Source organism: Schistocerca serialis, chromosome 1 (genome assembly GCF_023864345.2).
Source record: "Schistocerca serialis cubense isolate TAMUIC-IGC-003099 chromosome 1, iqSchSeri2.2, whole genome shotgun sequence".
Taxonomy (NCBI): Eukaryota; Metazoa; Arthropoda; class Insecta; order Orthoptera; family Acrididae; genus Schistocerca; species Schistocerca serialis.
The window spans coordinates 205808276-205831773 of record NC_064638.1 but is presented as its reverse complement, the minus strand read 5'-3'; the positions used below and the strand labels follow the sequence as shown (position 1 = coordinate 205831773).

Here is a 23498-nt window from a genome sequence, read left to right as displayed (position 1 = left end):
TTGCAGGATGCGAAAGCTGTTTTCAGGTTGTTGGTGTAATGGTTCAGGGATTCCGGACTGGAGCAGATTCATTTGCCACGAAGGCCTAGGCTGTAGGGAAGGGACCGTTTGATGTGGAATAGGTGGCAGCTGTCATCATGGAGGTACTGTTGCTTGTTGGTGCGTTTGATGTGTGAAGCTGGCCATTGGACAGATGGAGGTCAACGTCAAGGAAAGTGGCATGGGATTTGGAGTAGGACCAGGTGAATCTGGTGGAACCAAAGGAGTTGAGGTTGGAGAGGAAATTCTGGAGTTCTTCTTCACTGTGAGTCCAGATCATGAAGATGTCATCAATAAATCTGTACCAAACTTTGGGTTGGCAGGCCAGGGTAACCAAGAAGGCTTCCTCTAAGCGACCCATGAATAGGTTGGCGTACGAGGGGGCCATCCTGGTACCCATGGCTGTTCCCTTTAATTGTTGGTATGTTTGGCCTTCAAAAGTGAAGAAGTTGTGGGTCAGGATGAAGCTGGCTAAGGTAATGAGGAAAGAGGTTTTAGGTAGGGTGGCAGGTGATCGGCGTGAAAGGAAGTGCTCCATCGCAGCGAGGCCCTGGACGTGTGGATTATTTGTGTATAAGGAAGTGGCATCAATGGTTACAAGGATGGTTTCCGGGGGTAACAGACTGGGTAAGGATTCCAGGCGTTCGAGAAAGTGGTTGGTGTCTTTGATGAAGGATGGGAGACTGCATGTAATGAGTTGAAGGTGTTGATCTACGTAGGCAGAGATACGTTCTGTGGGGGCTTGGTAACCAGCTACAATGGGACAGCCAGGATGATTGGGTTTGTGAATTTTAGGAAGAAGGTAGAAGGTAGGGGTGCGGGGTGTCGGTGGGGTCAGGAGGTTGATGGAGTCAGGTGAAAGGTTTTGTAGGGGGCCTAAGGTTCTGAGGATTCCTTGAAGCTCTGCCTGGACATCAGGAATGGGATTACCTTGGCAAACTTTGTATGTGGTGTTGTCTGAAAGCTGACTCAGTCCCTCAGTCACATACTCCCGACGATCAAGTACCACGGTCGTGGAACCCTTGTCCGCCGGAAGAATGACGATGGAACGGTCAGCCTTCAGATCACGGATAGCTTGGGCTTCAGCAGTGGTGATGTTGGGAGTAGGATTAAGGTTTTTTAAGGAGGATTGAGAGGCAAGGCTGGAAGTCAGAAATTCCTGGAAGGTTTGGTGAGGGTGATTTTGAGGAAGAGGAGGAGGGTCCCGCTGTGATGGAGGACGGAACTGTTCCAGGCAGGGTTCAATTTGGATAGTGTCTTGGGGAGTTGGATCATTAGGAGTAGGATTAGGATCATTTTTCTTCATGGCAAAGTGATATTTCCAGCAGAGAGTACAAGTGTAGGACAGTAAATCTTTGACGAGGGCTGTTTGGTTGAATCTGGGAGTGGGGCTGAAGGTGAGGCCTTTGGATAGGACAGAGGTTTCGGATTGGGAGAGAGGTTTGGAGGAAAGGTTAACTACTGAATTAGGGTGTTGTGGTTCCAGATTGTGTTGATTGGAATTTTGATGTTTTGGAGGGAGTGGAGCTGGAAGTGGGAGACTGAGTAGATGGGAGAGACTGGGTCTGTGTGCAATGAGAGGAGGTTGAGGTTTGCTGGAAAGGTTGTGAAGGGTGAGTGAGTTGCCTTTCTGGAGGTGGGAAACCAGGAGATTGGATAGTTTTTTAAGGTGGAGTGTGGCATGCTGTTCTAATTTGCGGTTGGCCTGTAGGAGGATGCTCTGAACAGCCGGTGTGGATGTGGGAGAGGAAAGATTGAGGACTTTTATTAAGGATAGGAGTTGACGGGTGTGTTCATTGGCTGAGTTGATGTGTAGGTGAAGGATTAGGTGGGTGAGGGCAATGGATTGTTCAGTTTGTAACTGGTATAGGGGCTGATGGAAAGAAGGGTTGCAGCCAGAGATGGGAACTTTAAGTGTGAGGCCTTTGGGGGTAATGCCAAATGTCAGACAAGCCTGAGAAAATAAAATATGGGAGTGTAATCTGGCTAGGGTGAAGGCATGTTTGCGGAGGGAATGTAAATAAAACTTAATGGGGTTGTTGTGGGGGTGTTGTGAGGGTGACATGGTATTAGAAGGTGGAAAGTGTAACATGAGGCTGAAATGAAAATGAAAATAAAAATATATGGGGAGAGATAAAGGTGAACTAGAAAGCAACTGGAGATCTGGTGTGAAAAAAGGCGAAAAAGTGTTGGTTAAAACTGGGCTATGTTGATCCTGTGGTGAACTTGGGTTGGTAGACAACGATGTGCATAAAGATTAGGTGGTTGTGTTGCCGCCAAAACATGTTAAAGGGTGGAGAAATCCGGGAAAATTTCGAAAAAAAAATTTTCCGACGTCCACCTAACCTTCGTAACCTCTTAGTTCATCTCTATGAAATCCCCAAACCACCTTCCCTACCCTCTGGCTCCTACCCTTGTAACCGCCCCCGGTGTAAAACCTGTCCCATGCACCCTCCCACCACCACGTACTCCAGTCCTGTAACCCGGAAGGTGTACACGATCAAAGGCAGAGCCACGTGTGAAAGCACCCATGTGATTTACCAACTGACCTGCCTACACTGTGAAGCTTTGTATGTGGGAATGACCAGCAACAAACTGTCCATTTGCATGAATGGACACAGGCAGACAGTGTTTGTTGGTAATGAGGATCACCCTGTGGCTAAACATGCCTTGGTGCACGGCCAGCACATCCTGGCACAGTGTTACACCGTCCGGGTTATCTGGATACTTCCCACTAACACCAACCTGTCAGAACTCCGGAGATGGGAACTTGCCCTTCAGTATATCCTCTCTTCTCGTTATCCGCCAGGTCTCAACCTCCGCTAATTTCAAGTTGCCGCCGCTCATACCTCACCTGTCTTTCAGCAACATCTTTGCCTCTTTACTTCCACCTCGACTGACATCTCTGCTCAAACTCTTTGCCTTTACAAATGTCTGCTTGTGTCTTTGAATGTGCGGATGGATATGTATGTTTGTGAGAGTGTATACCTGTCCTTTTTTTCCCCCTAAGGTAAGTCTTTCCGCTCCCGGGATTGGAATGACTCGTTACCCTCTCCCTTAAAACCCACATCCTTTCGTCTTTCCCTCTCCTTCCCTCTTTCCTGATGAAGCATCCGTTTGTTGCGAAAGCTTGAATTTTGTGTGTATGTTTGTGTTTGTTTGTCCCAAGGGGTTGTAGTATTACAGGTTTGACTATCTAAGAGAGATAAAGTTCTTCTAAACCTCTGGCTAAAATTAAGGGAATATAATCAATTTTTTTGTCACTATAATAGGAAAAAAATACAAGTGTATAAAATTTCACAGTTTTATCACTTTTGTGCCCTTTTGATGCACTCCATTGAATGTTCTTTGAGATTTCTTATCACTACATTCAGTGTTCATATCATATATTACTACCTAAGAAATTGTGTCTTACTTCTGAAAAAAAAGTTAATGTGAGTTGGTTTCTCACAAGTCCCTGTTTAGTTGGGTGTCGAGATATGCATACAATATCACATAGATTATTTATTAATTCTGCAGTCACAAGTAAATTGTGGTCATACTTTCATTTTTCTATAAAAGAACTTGCTTCAACAGGAATACACTGAGAGAGGTGTCACAGTGGTTAGCACACTGGACTCACATTTGGGATTATGATGGTTCAAACCCATGTCCAGCCATACTGATTTAGGTTTTCCGTGATTTCCCTAAATTGTTTCAGGCAAATGCCGGGATGGTTCCTGTGAAAGGGCACAGCCAATTTCCTTCCCCATCCTTCGCTAATCCAAGCTTGTGCTCCATCTCTAATGACCTCGTAGTTGACAGGACGTTAAACACTAATCTCCTCCTCCTTCAACTGGAATACCAGACATTAGATGCTGTATCAAACCGATTTCAAAGTCAAAATTTCAGTGGACTAAAGAAATGTGTCATTGTTCAAATTATATCAGTGTCCTAAAATAAGTGTGAATCTACATCAATAAAAAAAATTAATTGTCTCTCAGAGTAACCCCTCTGTCATGACAACTACTTTATTTCTTACCTTTATTAGTTTTTGAAATGCAGTAAACAGTAGTTCAGTATAAAGTGTTGTATTTTTATCATACTCCATTTCATGTTATTTTATTCCAACTCCTTCCTCAGTTCATTTCAAACTTGTATCAGTACAAAATCATCATTAATTTACTCATATATACATTTATCCCATAAGTAATAATATATGAAAAGGAAGCATGATTTTTAATTAATCTAATCACAGTGTAACTTCCAATTCAGAGGTATGGTGAACTGTGCAATAAAGAGTTATTCGTATATGTAATACAGTGTGACAAAACGAGATTCAAGTTGATCACATAAAATGTAACCTACTATAGCAGACAAAATGTAGATTTGAATCTGTGAATGACATATCAGAATCAAAAGTTATCCTATGCCAAATCATAGAAAAACACTAATTTAAAGTATATACAAGAAAATGCAAAGGAAATTCCCTCCAGTCTGTTAATTGAGGCCAAAGTAGTGCACAAAACTGTGCAGAATTCATCCACACATAGGAAATGTGGTTGCAGCAAGTAACTGTAAGGCCACAAAACAAGTTATATTTGAAGAAATTCATTTAATCCTAGCATACAATCAAATACAAGAGTTAACCTACAATGCACCTAAACATCACCTACTGCCATAAGACAAACAGAAGTTAGTATTAAATGATAGGAATATAATAGAGGGAAACATTCCACACGGGAAAAATATATTTAAAAACAAAGATGATGTGACTTACCATACGAAAGCACTGGCAGGTCGATAGAAACACAAACAAACACATACATACACACAAAATTCTAGCTTTCGCAACCAGTGGTTGCTTCGTCAGGAAAGAGGGAAGGAGAGGGAAAGACAAAAGGATGTGGGTTTTAAGGGAGAGGGTAAGGAGTCATTCCAATCCCGGGAGTGGAAAGACTTACCTTAGGAGGAAAAAAGGACAGGTATACACTCTCACACACACACACACACACACACATATCCATCCGCACATACACAGACACAAGCAGACATTTGTAAAGGCAAAGAGTTTGGGCAGAGATGTCAGTCGAGGAGGGATGTACAGAGGCAAAGATGTTGTTGAAAGACAGGTGAGGTATGAGCGGCGGCAACTTGAAATTAGCGGAGGTTGAGGCCTGGCGGATAACGAGAAGAGAGGATATACTGAAGGGCAAGTTCCCATCTCCGGAGTTCTGACAGGTTGGTGTTAGTGGGAAGTATCCAGATAACCCGGACGGTGTAACACTGTGCCAAGATGTGCTGGCCGTGCACCAAGGCATGTTTAGCAACAGGGTGATCCTCATTACCAACAAACACCGTCTGCCTGTGTCCATTCATGCGAATGGACAGTTTGTTGCTGGTCATTCCCACATAGAAAGCTTCACAGTGTAGGCAGGTCAGTTGGTAAATCATTTGGGTGCTTTCACATGTGGCTCTGCCTTTGATCGTGTACACCTTCCGGGTTACAGGACTGGAGTAGGTGGTGGTGGGAGGGTGCACAAAGGGTCAGTGATACAGTAAAGCATGAATAATGAATACAACTCATGTCAAAAATGGGAAAATCTTCCAGATAGGTACTATTATTCATGTTCATATGAATGGTGTTTGAAGATAAGTTACATATGTTGACACTGAAATGATTCAATAGGAAAAGCAATGTTAGTATTCACACACACACACACACACACACACACACACACCATGACAATGTTGAGCATCAAAGCACTAAAGAACATATATGATGAATGCTAACAACCAATATAGAAAACATGACACAAAGCATATACAGACACAAATATAGATAAAGGTACAAGCATGGTGCAAAAGCAGTTTATTACACTCGACATACTGAAACATAGCTTAAACTCCACTTGTGATTGGTGTGTCAAGGAAACGGTTGGTGTCCAAGAGGAACATCCAGCCAAAGTATCTCCTATCTGACTGTTGCCTTTCTCAGACTAATCAGCCAACGCTTATATTTCATCAAGACTATAGTCATCTGTAACCATGCAGCCAAAATCCACTAACAAGGCTGTTGTCACCCTAGGACAACTGCAAGTAAAATACTCCTAAATCATATTAATCAAAAGCTTTCAAAGACAACATCAGATTCATTGCAGAGCAATAAGATTCATTATGGTCAAGATAATGTAAATAATAAGTAAGTCAGTGAAATCCATAGAATATGTATCACGTATGAACTTCATATAGCAGGCTAAGTGTATGAAATGTAAATTATGTAAATTGATGCTAAAAGTCTCCATAACAATCATTCCGAATATATTCAGTCATGTATGTATGATGTATTTCAGATTCACATGACATTAAATAATCGCAGAAATCATAAAGATGTGAAATAATACCAAATGTTTTACAAGTGACCAAGATTATACCATAATTCCTGCTGGTCAATTAGAGTGTAAGTAACAAACGCGAATGTGTGATCCAGTTGGCTATACTTCTCTTCAAAATTCATATTGTTGTCAGTTCCTGTCAGTAAAGATGAGATAAGATGCTATTAATCAAATCAGCGAAGCATTTCATGTACAAAAAAGGTTTTTAGACATGTGACTAGAAATTAAGTGTAAATGGCGTAAATATGGAATGTAGTACCAAACTATAAAGGTGTTGAAGCAGATACTACATTAGCTGGGGCGCTTGTGTTTGCAAGACTCATGGTACACACAGAGAATGTATCGTCTTGAGGGTTGATCAAATTGGACTTCAGAAAATATAATCAAAACAGAGTGTATTGAGCAAATTATTGTACCTCATATCATGAATCAAAATAGATAATCAAAATCAGCATAAATACAAAGAATAGAAATGTGTTTAAATACGTGTGTGAACGTAGTACTGATCTGAAAGTGTACCCCCCCCCCCCCCCCCCCCCCCCCTCTCAGGGTTGATCAAATATGAACATATGGCCTCATGGTATCTCTAAGATCTGGAATGGTCCAATGTATATATAGAAGGACTTTATGTGTCTTTGTTAATTGCATTTGACTTTTCGTAACTTTTAGTTAACATGAGGTCTCTTACTTTACACTTTGTAACTTTAAGTTTTTCGTCATGCTTCTTCTCCCTCTTACATATTTTTCTTCACCACCTCTTCCCTCTCATCAGCAGTTAACTCTGTACAAGCCAGGAACTCAATCAATTCACCTAGTAAATTAGCAGGTTTCTGGTTAAAATGAGCTGCATATGGTGTGAATCCAGTTGTAATATCCTGAAAACTGTTTAGAATGTCTTTAAATTGACTTATGTAAGTGTACCAGTTTGTATGATCCTCAAAACAGTACATTCTGCACAATATACCAATTTCCCTCTTATACCTCTCTGCGGGATTGCAGGATGGAGAACAAACAGATATTAAAATGTGCTTACGGTAATGTTCTCATTTTTAATAAATTACTTCCATGTATGAGATGTGAACTGACTTCCATTGTCTGACAGTAAAGCATATGGTTTGCCAACATTCCTAAAATAATCATTAATAAAACACTGAAAAATTTTCTTATTATAGCTTTCTTCAATGGGCACAACTTTACCAGTTTTGAAGACAAGTCGACAGTAACAAACAAAAATGTGTACCTGTAACCTTTTTTAGTGCAGGGAAGTTGACCAAATAAGTCAGTTCCCACCAGTTCTGACTTACCTTGTAGAATTAAACTCTGCATGAAACCTGTATGTTTCTGGTTGGTGACCTTTACTCTCTTACATCGATCACAAGAACTCAAACACTTCGTAACTCTCCTGAAGATATTGTCAAAGTACACATTTTCCTGTATCTTTTTGGATACACTTCATGGATCGACAATGACTGGAACTCCTATGTATATAGTTAATCAAAGTGTCAATATATTGTCTAGGCCAACAAACCTTCCATTTATCCGAATTGGGACTACTTCTTCTAAATAAAATACCTTTAAACACTTGATAATATTGTATTATCTTATCACATCCTTTCTTACGTAAGTATCTCTTGAGTAGTTTCCATGTCACATCATGATTCTGATTAGGTCTCAGCTGTTTACTGATTCTCACAATTTCTTTCTCTTCCTTAATACCTTGAATGTACATGATCCTAAAATTTCTATTCTCTTGAATATTCTCACTATCCAAGTTACCTCCTACTGGTAATCTAGACAGAGTGTCAGCAACTACATTCTGATCACCTCTAATGTACTGGATTTAATAGTCAAATTGCTGTAAGAAAATTGCCCACCTGGTAGTCCTACTGTGATATAGCTTGCAATCCTGAACGTAGCACAAAGCTCTATGGTCTGTGTGTACAGTGACTTGCGTCCAACTAAATAATTTTGAAATTGTTTAAACCTCCAAACAATGGCCAGAGGTTCCTTCTCAGTGACTGTATAATTTTTTTTCATGCTTTTGTAAACTTCTACTGGCAAAACTGATAGCACAGTGCACAGTCCCTCCCTCAACTTCCTTCTGTTGAAATAAACAAACTCCTATGCTATAGTCACACTCAGCTGTCATCATACAAAATGATAAATATAAGTCTGGTCTATGCAAGATTTCACTGTTCGCAAGCTGCCTTTTAATCTCATTGAAAGCTGCTTGACATTCGTTAGTCCATTCCCAAATACTGTTCTTTTTCGAAACTACAAGAAGACGTGGAGCATTTAAAGCTTGTGTTCTTATATATTTCATACAGAAATTGTATAAACAATAAAATGACCTAAGTTCCTTCTTTGATCTTGGTTTGAGGAAATCTACAATGCACAACAATTTGTCTTTATCAGGCGGAATTCCTTCCTTATTAATAGTGGCCCAAACCATTGCAACTCTCTTACTCCAGATTCATATTTTTCCAATTTTAATGTCATACCCCACTGCCTAAATTTTATTGCAGTTGCTTTCAGAATTTCCATATGTTGTTCTGGTGGTGTTGTGATGACCCTCCATTCTGAAAATTGTGTTCCCAAGCACAATCTAACTTATCTACCTATTTCAGAAATTCCCCAATAGTGTCTGGTCCATAAACAAGACTCCACTGAACAAGGCCATGTAAATGCCACTTCAGCACATCAATTTGGATTAATTCATCAAGTGGTTTATCTAAATGTGTTAAAGGCCTAACCTGCTTCTCACAAAATTCTTGCATTCTCATATCTCCTTCACGAAACCTACTTCCATTAAAAAATTTTGATTTTATTCGCACCTGCTTACTGTCTGACCAAAATTTTGTTTAAAAATAATTTTTCAAACTCCGCAAATGTCATTGCTGGGTTAACGTACCGGTTAGCCCAGGATAAAAATTGTATAGCAAATTTCAGTTTCCTTTGTTCTGGCATGTCCAGTGCAAAGCTGTCCTTGCACTGGTACAAGTAATCAACAGGATGTAGTTCAAAATTACCCAGAAAAATTTTCATAATAGCATTACTGCAATCAATTTGAAACATGCTATTACCACTATATACTCTAAACATATTAGTCTCTACATTTACAACTTTAGAGTTAACTGTTTGAAGATTATTTGTTACTTTATTCACTTTGCTGTTTACCGAAGATATTTGTTCTGAAACAAGTATAAAATTTAATGTTAGTTTCTCATCAAATAAATTATTTTCAGTTTCAATATAAGTCTGTACGTTATGCAACTCTGATTTTTGTCTGTCGAGTTCATCAGTGACAATGTTTTCTGTTGTTTTTACTTGTTCAGTGACACATTTGTTAACTAGCTGTAATTCAGCAACTGCAATGTTCTTCAAATAATCAATTTCAGATTCTACATTGTCTACACTTTTACATTGTTTATTTGTCCATTTGCCTTGTTAATATCTTCCCTAGTTGCTTCTAGTTTCTGGTCCATTTTTTTGAGAGTATTGTCTATTTTTCTGAAATTATTTTCAGCATAATCTCTATTTTTTTTATTTTGCTCTGACAGTTTACTATGTAGTAACTTGGATAATTGTTCCAATAAAATTACCAGTTGTTGAAATCCATTGAAAGGTGAAATTATACTACTTGCTGAATTCTCGTTGCTTTGAATGTTTAGATTCAGTGACGATGCATGCAGTTGCTCACTCAGTCATGTTGTGATTCCAGCTTGGTCACTATTTATGTTGCTTGTACTCATTTTAACTAATTTTGCACAACTTGATGAGATGATAAAAAAAAGAAACACTTCCAAAAACTATCTTTCCTATAATACTTGCAAAGTATGTCACATAATTATTTTTGTGTGACTGACATTAGCATGCAATTTCACATCCTATCAGTTAACTGTTTTACTGTTCTGTTATGTAAATAATGATATATTTGATCCTCATTTGACAGTCCATGCTGTTGGCTGTTGGTGTTGGTCCATTAATTCACACATCCAATTTTCCATACAGGTCCTTGTTTCTATCCACGTCCCAGTAATGGTATATTGCATAGTATATTGTAAACAATTATTCCACCTAAAACTTAATGACTATTAGCATACGATGGAGTTTTACCCACATCCCAGCTCCTTTCATCATGTTATAATGAAACCTGGCAAAAATGTGTTGGTGAAGTTTGGGACGTGTATCGTAGTTTAACACAAGAAAAACAATGTTCAGTCACTATCTAATTATTTCATACCATGTTTTACAACACAGTAACAGCATTCAGAGATAACCCTCTACTAGTTCTATAAGTATCTTGTGTAATCCATATGCTGCTTCTTGATGCTGCTGTAGGTTCATTTTGATATAACTGCATCATCACATGGATAATATGAAATGGTCGAAATAAGTTTTAGTAGTTCTTGTTTGCAAAGGTTTTTATTTCACATGCTAGATGTTCAGTGGCAAACATGTTTTAGATCGTGGAACTTACATCTTCCAGTTATAAAACAGTTTACACTGTGACGAATTCTGACTACATGCTGTTGATACAAAATTCTGCCTAAAACTGAAGTATGGTAGTGTACAAATTGCCTGTATTTATATGTTTGTAAGCAATTACTATAATTGTTACATATTGAATTTTTCATAAGGCCCTTTTCATACATCTTCCCAAATTAAATAGAAATTTACATAGAATAAAAGTGAATAGTTCCATACAAAGGCAGGAAAGAATCCATTTCTATTAAGACTATAAATTACATGTTTTATCATTGAACGATATATCTTGTTAATTTGCGTATAGTAATTTATCGACTCAAAGAAAAATCATGCTAACATTTTCAGATGAACAGAGTGATTACTTTTATCAAATGAAAGGCTTAGGTGCAAATAATTAGTTTTTGTATGAGTGAAATTTGCAGAAAAATTGTTTCATATTTTTATGAGGGATTCTAGCTTCAAAACATAAAAATAGCTGTCTACGACTGGGAAATATCAGACCTTTAATTATTAATTACTCCGTAATTACAACAGGTAAATCATCCCTACCAAGTCACTGAAGGTTGTATTGCGTGTAAATTATAATGGTACATTAGTTTCTAATCCAACATGTTTCCTTCATTCCATTTACTGGTGAGACCAAACATAAGCAATGTCAAAACAACAGTTGAAATTAGTGTAACTTAGAGAATGGAGATGAGATTGGAATAGGATATAGGGTCCCAGGGAGTTGTGGTATTACACAGTGATGTCATCCTGCTGCATCTTTTCCACTTGCTCCTCGATTATCAGTCATTCAGCCAGTGACATTCTAGATGAGCATTGGGTAATTGGTGTATGATCTCCAGTGTTGGTATGGCATTTTACCTTGGGTAATTTTGTCTGTCTTTTCTACACTCTGGTTTTTAAACCATCCAAAAATAGATGCACAACGGTTATCACTCACCAACATTGTTCCTTGATCAGGCCAGATCGTATTCACCATCTGATGGTAGCTTTATCACCTGCATTGTCTGAGCACAATTCTTCATCAGTGATACTAAGCCTCCCTTCCTGGACTGGTTTGCACTTCCCTGTGCACATGCCTTTTGAGATGAATTGTGGCTGCTCACAACAGTTAGTGAGCCAAAGCTTCCTTAAGCACCGGCAGTGCATATGAGCATTGCAATCATGTAGATTTATTTTGTGAGCCTCCATAGCTATGTGCTATTGACAGAACATTCACAGTTGAACTTAGTATCTCATTTGCCGTCTGGAGTTTTTCTTGTTGATAATGGTGGGGTAACAATTTCTTCAGCAGTAAACAACCACCTTAAGTAATTTTTATTGTGTGTGCTTGTGTGAAAGGCTTCATCAATATTGAGCTCTGACCTTTCACAGTCTATGGCAGTTTTAGTGCCTGCAAGATGTCTCATCCAGAAATAACATTATGACTCCACTCTATTAGAAAGACAAATTCAAGGGGTTATGTTCTGTCATTAATAGTTATTCATGCAGTATGTGTTCCTGTTGGCTGGACGTTGTTTCCCATTGGTGACTTTCAGCACAATTGCTTTCATATTGTGGAACATAGTGTTCTTTAGCTGACTATAACAAGAGTTTGGCATTACTGGAAAGGAAACACACCTGAGTTGACTAGTTCCTGGACAGGTTTCCCTTTGGTGGTGATGTCAATGAGATTTCCTGACACCCTGGTGACTGTCGTCATCCATGAAGGTGTTACATCTGTGGTGGCCTTACCTCCATAGATGGTCACCTTGCTTAGTTTTCTTGAAGTTGGCAGCTACTTGAGTGGCTGGTACCTCTGTAGGCTTATGAAGAATGGCTGTGACCTGCTGGGAAGTGATCTCATCCAGGATACAGTGATTGGCTTCATCCCACAGGTCAGCTGTAATTGTCTTCAGCAGACTTATTTAAAGTGAATAGAATTGTTATGATTGTTAATGTCTGGCACCATAATAATCATCAAAAACTCACCTTTTTCCGTGCTGTAGTGTATAATGTGTCCTTGGCATCCACAGTTGTAAACCCATTGATGTGTTGTTCTCTGTCCTCCAAATGTTTGTTATTCTTTGGGGCATTCTCCTTGATGTAGGAGATAATGGTGATTATGTTGGCTGGGTGCTGGGTTGTTGTTTGATGTCTATGGCGTAAGTCCGAGTTGGCCAAGTCCGTTCTTCCTGGTGCATTCAGCTGGTGGCAGAGATTGGTGCTAAAGACCAACTCACCTCATCTTCAACACTGTCTGTTACCTCGTGATGTATCGGGTTGATATTCAGTGCTGCCATTTCTTGTGTATTCAGTCCAACGTTTCATAATGCCATGCACTGCTGTATCTCTTCCCTTACTACCTGCTGTATGAGAAAGGAGCTCACAGTGGTATTCCATAACTGTCATAGGATCCACATTTGGCATTCAATCATACCTATTTCACCTGACACTTTTCTTTTGCATTTTCTCAGTTTGCTGGTACCACTTGATGGATTCTCCTGCTGTTGTGGCATTTATGAGACGAGCTTGGTTCATGCATTCTGTGACTCTTTTCATCAAGTGTGAGATTTTGTTGGTTTCTGTATGACTGTGCCATTTCCTCATGACAATGGGCCTTGTTCTTCAATTGTTGTCCTGCCAAGCAGACTTGCTGCTAATTGTGACCAAAGGTTTTCTTCAGGTCAGTCCGTAATTTGCCTCAGCTGTTGAGCTTCTCTTCATTTTTCTTGAACCACTGCTTGTCTGTGTTGTCTAAGTAAAGTAATACATTTGCCAAACACTTCATGTCATCCCATCTACTGGAGAGTCAGTCAAATTCTTTCAGCCAATTTGCTGGGTCCTGACATGCAGCGGACATGATGCTGTTTTGTAATCTGTCTGTCTCCTGAATATATTTATAGTAGGAATGATGTAAAGCATGTATTCCAATTCCTGTCTAGCTTTTGCGTTGCCTAGTTGGAGCTATTGTGATGTAATTTTTTTGAAGTACCCAGCATCTGCACTGAGCAGTGTCACAATGAAATCACCATCAAATTGAAATCTGAAGGCAAGATCATCAGTGAATTTCAATTTTTAGTACTGGAAGCACAATTATTACTGACACCAACATACAGCCAGAAGAGAGCTGAACTCTTCAACAGAGAGTGCAGCAGTTTATACAAACATCAAATATTCCAGAATGCTGCTACTCATAGAAACATCAAATATTTAAGAGTATACAAACATGAACATGAAAAACATAAGGTATGTGAAGAACCTTCCACAAATGACAAATTCTAAAGGACAAATAATTGCTGCTGGTCTGCTTTGAACTGGGAACCCACAGCATATCAGTAAGGAACAGTAACCACTACATCCCACTTCACGTGTCACAGCTTGTGGCAATATTCCACAGAAGCAGCTTACACTGGCTTCTTCTGCGTGTTAATTTGTAACTTCTCAAGTGCTCATCAAGAAAATCCTCCTTTATGATGGAATTTACAGAACCCATACATATATGAGAGATTTATAGCAAGGTATATAGGTGAGGTTAATTGGTTTCTCATTCAGCTTCTTTTTATTTATTTACTCTCCTTTTTAGTGCTAATTTTGTGTGCATTTTAGTACCATCTACTTCCTCCCAAGCCATAAGCACATAAGCATACAACCATCTCTAATACCCGCCTCATCATTTACATTCACATGCATGCAAGTTCATGATACAGTTTAAATAACTCATACAGAATCAGGGCTTATGTGATATATTTATACTCTGTTTGTATTAATTATAAATGTTGTGGGATTAAAAGTGCATAAAAGTATGGCTGCAAACATTTACAGTAAATAAATGATGAAAAAATAATGTAAGAACTGGAAAAATCACATGAAAGTGAACCCATTTGATTCAGAATACATTGTGCTTCATGGAACATTTGTAACCGACGGAAGATTTTTTTCAGTTCTACAGTGTCTATCATAGTCATGATCATAAACATTCCACTCATGGAGAAAATGAAGTGCTATGTTTATGCTCTTTGTTTCCATGAACAGTGCTTGATTCATCACTGGAAGAGAGAAAAGAGAATTATAACTATAGTACACACACTTTCACATTTGTTGGTGCAGATGTGCACCATTAAAGTTTGCTTTTATTTATCAGCTGTTAGTGACCAATGACTTTATTTGGAGAATTAATTGTACTCCATTGTGTAAAAGAATAGCATTTGTGGTTTATATCATAGGGAATTTCTCTGGATATTAAACCAAGAAAAGCTCAGCAAAGATCCATTCGTGGAAAATTGGAAATGAGAGTAAAATATTTCAGCAGCTATTATTGGGCTGTTACAGGCAGGCAAGTGGAAGAATTTATAATAAGAGAGGTATAAGTAGTAAAGTATGTGCGGATGGATATGTGTGTGTGTGTGCGCGAATGTATACCCGTCCTTCTTTCGCCCTAAGGTAAGTCTTTCTGCTCCCGGGATTGGAATGACTCCTTACCCTCTCCCTGAAAACCCACATCCTTTCGTCTTTCCCTCTCCTTCCCTCTTTCCTGATGAGGCAACAGTTTGTTGCGAAAGCTTGAATTTTGTGTGTATGTTTGTGTTTGTTTGTGTGTCTTTCGACCTGCCAGCGCTTTCGTTTGGTAAGTCACATCATCTTTGTTTTTTGATAAAAAGTATGTAAACATGTAGGTACAGGTAGCTAAATGAGAAGTTATGAATTAACTGGAAAGAAAACTGAAAAAAAAAAAAAAATGGAAAATCAGAAAAGAAATTTCTAAAGAAAACATAGTCTGTGGTATGAAAAGGAGAAAAATTTGGAAAATTAAGAAGAAAGGATAGGGCAAAACACCAAGAGGGCTATATGAAAAAAATAAATAAATAAAAGACAGTTATGTACATACTCTGTGGATCATAATTGTGAGCACAACAGAGAAATTTGTGAATGGAGGAAACAGGTGCAGGGCCCCATTAAAACCCGAAGAGATAGCACTGTTTACCAGCTGAGACATAGGCCATGAGTTAAACTTTTCTCTTGGAGTGTTGTATTAGGATATGAAAATTAACCTAATTACAAGGTGAGAGTGTTTGATGTGTTGCCAACTTTTCAAGTTAGGGAGAAGAGGTATCTACTCTCACCAGGTGCAGATCTAGGGAGGGGAGGACAAACCAGGATATCTGCCCCAGGCAGCAATTTCACAGGGCACCAAATTCATGTTCTTGAAGAAGCCCTGTTTCACAAAGCACCTCACATCCAGTGCACATTGGCCAATCAGTTATTCATATGATTTTGAAACACATCCCATTTGGTTTTGAACATTACATTACATTAATATTTGTCCCATAGACCATGAATACGACATTTCGTAATAATTTGGAACTTGTCAGTTTAACAAAGTTTTCTTTACACAACACTTTTTTTTTACCATTACTACTTCATGTCTAAAAATTTATTTATTGAGTAGAAGGAGTTGTCATTCAGAAATTATTTTAATTTGTTTTTAAATGCTGGTTGACTATCTGTAAGAACTTTTAGTGCTGTTTAACAAATGACCAAAGATTTTTGCGGCAATGTAATTCACCCCTTTCTGTGCCAAAATCAGATTTAATACAGAATTGTGAAGATCACATTCTAAGTTGATTGTTGAACAAATCAGAAGTTGATTTTTGAATGCGTGCATAATGTACATGATGTCTCTGTCAGGAGAATGACCGTCACATATAGAAATAAAAAACTTCCCCACAGGCAAAAGGGGATGGGCTATATGAATTGATCTGAATAAACCATAATGGGTGAATGCCAATCACTTTTTGTTTATTTGGGTGATTTGGAGTGAAAATGATGAATGTTGTTATAATTATAAGCAAAATCCATAGATTCAGACTACCAGAGTGGAAATAAATGACTAACAGGAATAGCAAATAAGAAAGAGTACATATTATCTTCTTGGTGTATCCAAGAAAATGAAATTTTGACAGAAAATTTTTGCCAGATCGCTACACTAGCAGTTGCACAGTCCCTGGTTAGCAGCCCCTTTAAGTTCCACTAGCAGTTGCACAGTCCCTGGTTAGCAGCCCCTTTAAGTTCTGTTCTCAGAATAGTGCAAAAAAAAAAAAAAAAAAAAAAAAAAAAGGGGGGGGGGCGTTGTATGAACATGTAATAATGTCTAATTGGAGAATAAACATGATACAACTGAACTGTGATGCTGGCAGGGTTAGAGAAGTTAAAACTGGAGAATATGTTTTGACAATGGCAGGAATAGTTACAGACTTAGTGATGACAAGATTGTTTGAGTAAAGAGGAGAAATGTGGACATCACACAACTTATGTGCAAGAATATGGCGATTCAAATTTACATAAAAATTTTGTACTACTACTTTTTGATCTCGTGCTTGAGAAACTGGAGCATAAGAATGGAATGTGATACTATCTTCTAACATAGACCTACTAGGCATTTGATATTGGTACTTTGTGAAATATGTTCTGTCATGTTATTTATGTACTGGATGACAGTTATTGAACTATATGAAATAAAATCATCAACCTCTGAACGGTTTGCATTAGGACATGCAAACTGCATGGTTGGTCACAGGGCATGATGGGAGTTCGTATGGTTTATTGATGAAGCCCACTTTCATTTGGATGGGTTCATCACACACACACATTTGGGCAACTGAGATTCTGCATTTCATGATTGAGAAGACTCTTCACTGTCGACGGGTGATTGTGTAGTGTGCAATGTCCAGTTATGGATTAATCGGTGCTATATTCCTTGAAGGCATGGTGACTACTGAATGGTACATGAAGGTTTTGGAAGACGATTTCATGCCCGTTATTCAAAGTGACTCTGAATGTGACAAGATGTGGTTCATGCAACATGGAGTTTGATCCCACTGAAGCAGGAGAGTGTTTGATGTCCAGGAGGAGCACTTTGGAGACTGCATTCTGAATCTGGGGTACCCAGAGGCCACTGGAATGGGCCTCAATTGGCCGCCATAGTCTTCAGACCTGAACACATGCAACTCCTTTCTGTGGGGCTATATTATAGACAAGGTATACAGCAATAACCCCAAAACCATTGCTGAGCTGAAAACAACCATTCAGGAGGTCATCAACAATATCGATGTTCTGACACTTCAGCAGCTCATTTCCTTGAACATGTTTGTTTTGTATATCAAACTCTTCAGATAAATGTGGGTTACAAAATGAACATATTTTTGAGAAATCAATGTTTTAAAATTTTTTTCATATTTTATCTCAAATGTTCGAAAGGGGGTGGGGTGGAGGGGGAAGGGGTCAACATTCAAGATCCAGGGGGGCTGACTCTCTCAGAGAGAATCACACCTGACTGAGGTGCATGGAGAGTCAGTTGTTGTACCAAAACAAAACAGTTGCCATATGTTGCATGAGCTCATTCTACCCCCCCCCCCCCCCCCCACCTCCCACAAACTGTGCAATTCTGATGACAAAGACACAATTTTTGTAAATCTTGTTTTAAAGAAATGGATTTTATTTAACTGATCAGAATGAGAAGGGTGGTTAAAAAGTGTCTCTTTGAGACCAATATTAGAAAAGTCAGCCTCTCTTTTGTAGTTGAGAGATTGGTGATACACACACACACACACACACACACACACACACACAACACATCAGAAAAAATTACTCTATCACACAAACACTCTCTATTTGTTTTGATCAGTGGTTATTCTTGCATTCCCTTGTAATTCAATTTCTTCCTTTTTTCTTTACAGCATAAGCATCATTCATGGACATAATAGCTCATGGCTGTTCATCTGTGACAGCAGAACACATATAGTCTTGCCTGCTTTACTGGATCTTCTTAGTCATTACAATTCTTCAGAGGTAAGGCACAAGTTGACATAATATGAAATACTTAAACCATTGGTGTTTACTTCGTGTTTTACTTTGCAACTCTTAAACTTTTAGGAAACGTGGATAGGACATGCCTTAGTTGACGAAGAACGTACAATAATTCATCATTTTGCATCCAACGATGGATTCAAATATCCACTTTTTGTTTCTGGATTTGCCATGAGCACTGCACTTTTGAAAAGGTGAGATACCAGAAGTGATACTAATAATGTATTACATTAAGATGTTATAGCAATCTCCTTGTAATAAATTTGGAGGTATATCATCACCAGTAATAATAGTGTTCTGTGTAGCTGTCTTGCTTTGAGTGATACTTTTTCCAATGACATTTCACTAAGAGTAAATATCTTTCATTGAATTGCACACAAAATGAAATATGATGTCACTTCTTTTCCTTTGAGTCTTCACATAATTTGGAAACAAAAACAATTTCCTAAGTGCTTCTAATGGGAAATACTGAATCTTGGGCATTTAAACAAGCATTATATTGTTTCGTTATAGACAAGAAGATAAAATTAGTTGATCCAATGTTTGGTACCATCTAAACTCTGTGTACTCTTTGTTACATCATCATGTTCAGTTTCTTACATAATTGAGCTGTGGAATGAGAATAATAATAGCTTATTATTTTTAAGAAATGGTAGAGTAAACATAATAATAAATTCCTCCCTCATCCAGAATACATACTGATAATGTTCATACTAAATGTTACCAGCTTTTCCTTTGTGGTATAGTAGAGTAGAGTTGCTATATATTTCTACTTGTGTGTCAGTTTGTTGGTGAATGATAAGAAGGGATCTGATTTTAAATCATTGTGCCTTTTGATGAAAGAAAATAAATTAATTAAACAGTGGCCTATTTTGATTATTATCTTTTTTTTTTGTTTTTACCTTCATCATCCAAGCCATCATTGTTGTCTCTCTATATCATAAAGTTCTGGATACATAGTAGATCAAGTATAATATTTCTTTATTTACATCTTAAACAGTTAACAGTTGTGACATCCAAAATGGAATAACTTTAGGTCTTCTAGCAGCACCTCCTTTACTCTAATTCTTTTCCTGTTGTTCCATCACAATGGCATTACTTTTGATATAAAGTCCGCTTATTTACTGGTTTGAATCTGTCCTGGAAATCTTCCTATTTTGTGCTACTCTTTCCATCTCACTGGCACGTTGGTTAACACAGTGGACTTGCAATTTGAAGGATGGCAGCTTGAATTTTAATATGGTGATTGTAACATTGCTGCTTCCAATCAATATGCAAATTAGTTAAAAATTTTACTTATAGACTGCCTTTTTGTCAATGACTAAATTGGGAGCTTCACAAATCATAGAATTTTTAGAGCAGGAAACAATACTTTTATAATTAATAATTTTATAATAATACTTGAAGAAGTCAAGAGTTTTGTTGATTGTTAATGTCTGTTCAGTGTAGATATACTAGATTCATTGCTTTTTGGATTTTGCTGCATTCTTTAGCAAATCATCCATGTTTACTTTTTTTAAATAAAAATCCAACAAATATGTCCAGACAATAATCACCTTGTGGTGTTGCAGTTGTTCTTATTATGTCTGTGCTTGCTACAAAATGGGAATTCCTCTTCCCACATCCAGACAATTTTCTTCATTTATATGTACCAAACAAAAATACCATACAAGCTGCAACTTCTCACAACTAACAGCAACTCCATTAGAACTTCAACTTTTAACTGCTTTGGCCCTTGTAGAGGAAAGTAACAGGTCATGATTACAAATTATTCTTACTACGAGGGTCATTCAGTAATTAAAGAGAGAAATTGGTTTGGAAAAAAAATCGTTCACTTTTACAAAACAATACTTTTTCTACTTTTCAACATAATGTCCTTGAACATTTATGAACTTGTTCCAACGGGCTACAAGGGTTTTTATTCTGGCTGCAAAGAACTCTTTATTTTGATGTTTCAACCAATTTCCCAGAAACTTTTTCACATCCTCATTTGCCTTGAACCTGTTCCCACATAATGCCTCCTTGAGTGCACCAAACAAATGGAAATCACTAGGTGCTAGATCGGGACTGGAAAGGGGATGAAGCAGTATTTCCCAGCCCATTTTGTCGATGGTTTCATGGGTTAGTTGAGCAGTATGAGGACGTGCGTTGTCTTGCTGGAGAATCGCATCTCTCCTCTGAGATCCATGATGTGTCTCTCTCATGGCTGGCTTCACCTTGTTTGAAAGCAAACCCAAGTAGTATTGGCTGTTCATTGTATGCTGCTCTTCAAGATAATCACAAAAATCTGGACCTTCGGCATCCCAAAACACCGTCAACATGACTTTTCCTGCTGATGCTTGGGTTTTGAATTTTTTCTTAACAGGTGAGTTGGTGTGCTTCCAACCTATGCTTTGTCTTTTTGATTTTGGCTCATAACAGTGAACCCAAGTTTCATCACAAGTAAAAATTTTGTTGAGGAAGTGCTCAACTTGTCTTTCATAATGTTCCTTTAGCTCTGTGCACACTCTCAAGCTTGTTTCCTTGTGTAGCCGTGTCAATTCCTTCGGGACCCATCTTGCACGTTTTGCGGTTCTTCATCTTCTTCATCTTCTGTTATGAACTATACCAGTACTAACTTGAACCTTATCAACTATCATTCCCACAGTCACACGGTGGTCAGCGCAAATAATACCATCGATTCAACTTTCGAGTGAGGGAGTTGAAACTGCAACTGGTCAGCCAGAACAGTGTTCGTCAGTCACTGAGTCACGACCATATTTAAAATGCTACCCACTTGTAAAACTTTGCATGATTGATACAACCTTCGCCATAAACATTAGACATTCCACAGCATATATTCACTGGTTTCTCGCCTTCAGCAAGTAAAAAACAAATAACAGAATGTTGTTCAACTATTGTGGACATTTCAAGCAGACTCGCCATCTTGATATGTATTTTTGAGGTTATAAACAAAACAGTGTTGATACATCAGCTGATTGGGGCTCATCCCAGTGATGCCAACGTAAAGTCATAAAAGTATCTAACTTGCCCTACTAACAGTTTTTCCCCAGACCAATTTTTCTCTTCAATTATTGAATGACCCTTGTAATACTTTTGTAAAATTATAATGAGAAACTACATATTCACAAAACTTCAGTGTGATAGAGAATGCCAGAAAAATTAAGAAAGTTGTTGATACTCTTTGTCTTCTTACACAGTTTTGTTTTTATACAAAATTTCATAAAATGTTGGTTTTGAACAGTTGTTTTTGAATTGTCCAGATTTCTGCCAAAGTGCTTAATTATTTTAATTGCTACTATTTACAGAGGTTTCAATGCCAGAGTTACATTATTTATTACAACCAACTACCTTGTAAACTAGATTAAGATTATTACCCCCTGAACTGTTTGCAATTCCAGTAATTAACTAATCACTGTGCAGTATTTTCTGGGACTTTTTATTTGATAATTTTGTATAAAAACTGTATTGCGTGAATGAATTATTGTCTTGCTGGTTTAGAAAATATTTTTTAAATGAAACAGTATAAATAATTTGTTATTTACTTTCATAGAATGGAAACTCCATTAGGACTATCAGAAATTTAGGTAAAGAAAAGCATGTTAAGTTGCAGACAGGCACAATTAAAAGACACTAATATAAAGCTTTCTCATTCTTGCTTGGGAGGTGCGCTTGCTTGTGTGTGTGTGTGTCTCTGTGTGAATGGCATGTGTTTCTGTTTTGCTGATGAAGGCTGTGGCCAAAAGCTTTATGCAAGTGTCTTTTAATTGCGCATGTCTGCAACTTACTGTGTCTTGTTATTTACATTTATTTTAAATTATTCCAAATAGCATTAGATAATGAATAATGCATGTAGAATGGAAGTTCTAAAGATGCTAAGTGCCAATTTTATTGAAAATAAGTTATTGCTGTATAAATGAGCTATGTGCTAATGCCAGTTCCCTGCTAAAAGCACTATGTCATCTTCCTCATGCAAGTAGTTGAAATGGCTATTCACAGATGGTTCTTGGTGTATGTCCATGCCATTAGGAAGTTGTAGGTCTGTGTGCCTGCCACCAACCTTGTGAAGTTGCAGGAAGTTTTTTTGACTTTGGTAAATCATCTGTAAGTGTTATTGAGACTAATAAGGTGTAGATATTAGAATTAGTGTGAATAAGCGTAAAGGTAATAGTGACAGACCTGGTGTCATGAAATACAAGAAAGCATTCAGGGAACTGCAAATGTGGTCACACTATAAGATATTGAAGAAAGATCATAGTGTATGTGATATACTATCCACTGTGTTAGATTTGCAGAATGATGAGCAAGAAATCACAGCTTCAAAAGAAGGAAGAGTTTCTTTTCATAATTGATTATCTTTATGAAGGGAGTGATCAGTTTTATCTTGATTTCTGTAAAGAAATAAGTGTAACATTTTGTTTTATAGATTTCTTCTTTAATTGTTTCAGTGTCGCAAAATATCATAAGTTGTGGTATAGCACAGTGTCTGATAATGTAACTGAATTTGTTTTAAACATCTCCTTGAACTTTTTTCAGCATTCATTGAGTATTTAGTACAGAACAGCAGTATTTGTACTGTGGTACATAACACGTTTTCAAAGACAATTTTGCAAAATAAAATTTTTTTCTATTAATTCTAAGAAAACTTTACTGTGCACATTATAGAGTACTTTAGTATGCAACCCATTTCATAATTTTGAGAACATAGATCATGTTCTGTGGTATTTATTATGTTTTTCCTAAATA

General features: G+C 37.8%; 1 protein-coding gene across 3 annotated transcripts in view; it reads left to right on the top strand.

Moving 5' to 3' along the window:
• LOC126465730 (beta-1,3-glucosyltransferase) overlaps positions 1-23498 on the top strand; it is a 122988-nt gene that overhangs the window by 31256 nt on the left and 68234 nt on the right. For all 3 annotated transcript variants that reach the window (XM_050096329.1, XM_050096328.1, XM_050096330.1), the window contains exons 5-6: positions 18623-18734; positions 18819-18946. In XM_050096329.1, coding sequence (XP_049952286.1) covers positions 18623-18734; positions 18819-18946 — 240 coding nt within the window. The remainder of the gene's footprint in view (positions 1-18622; positions 18735-18818; positions 18947-23498) is intronic.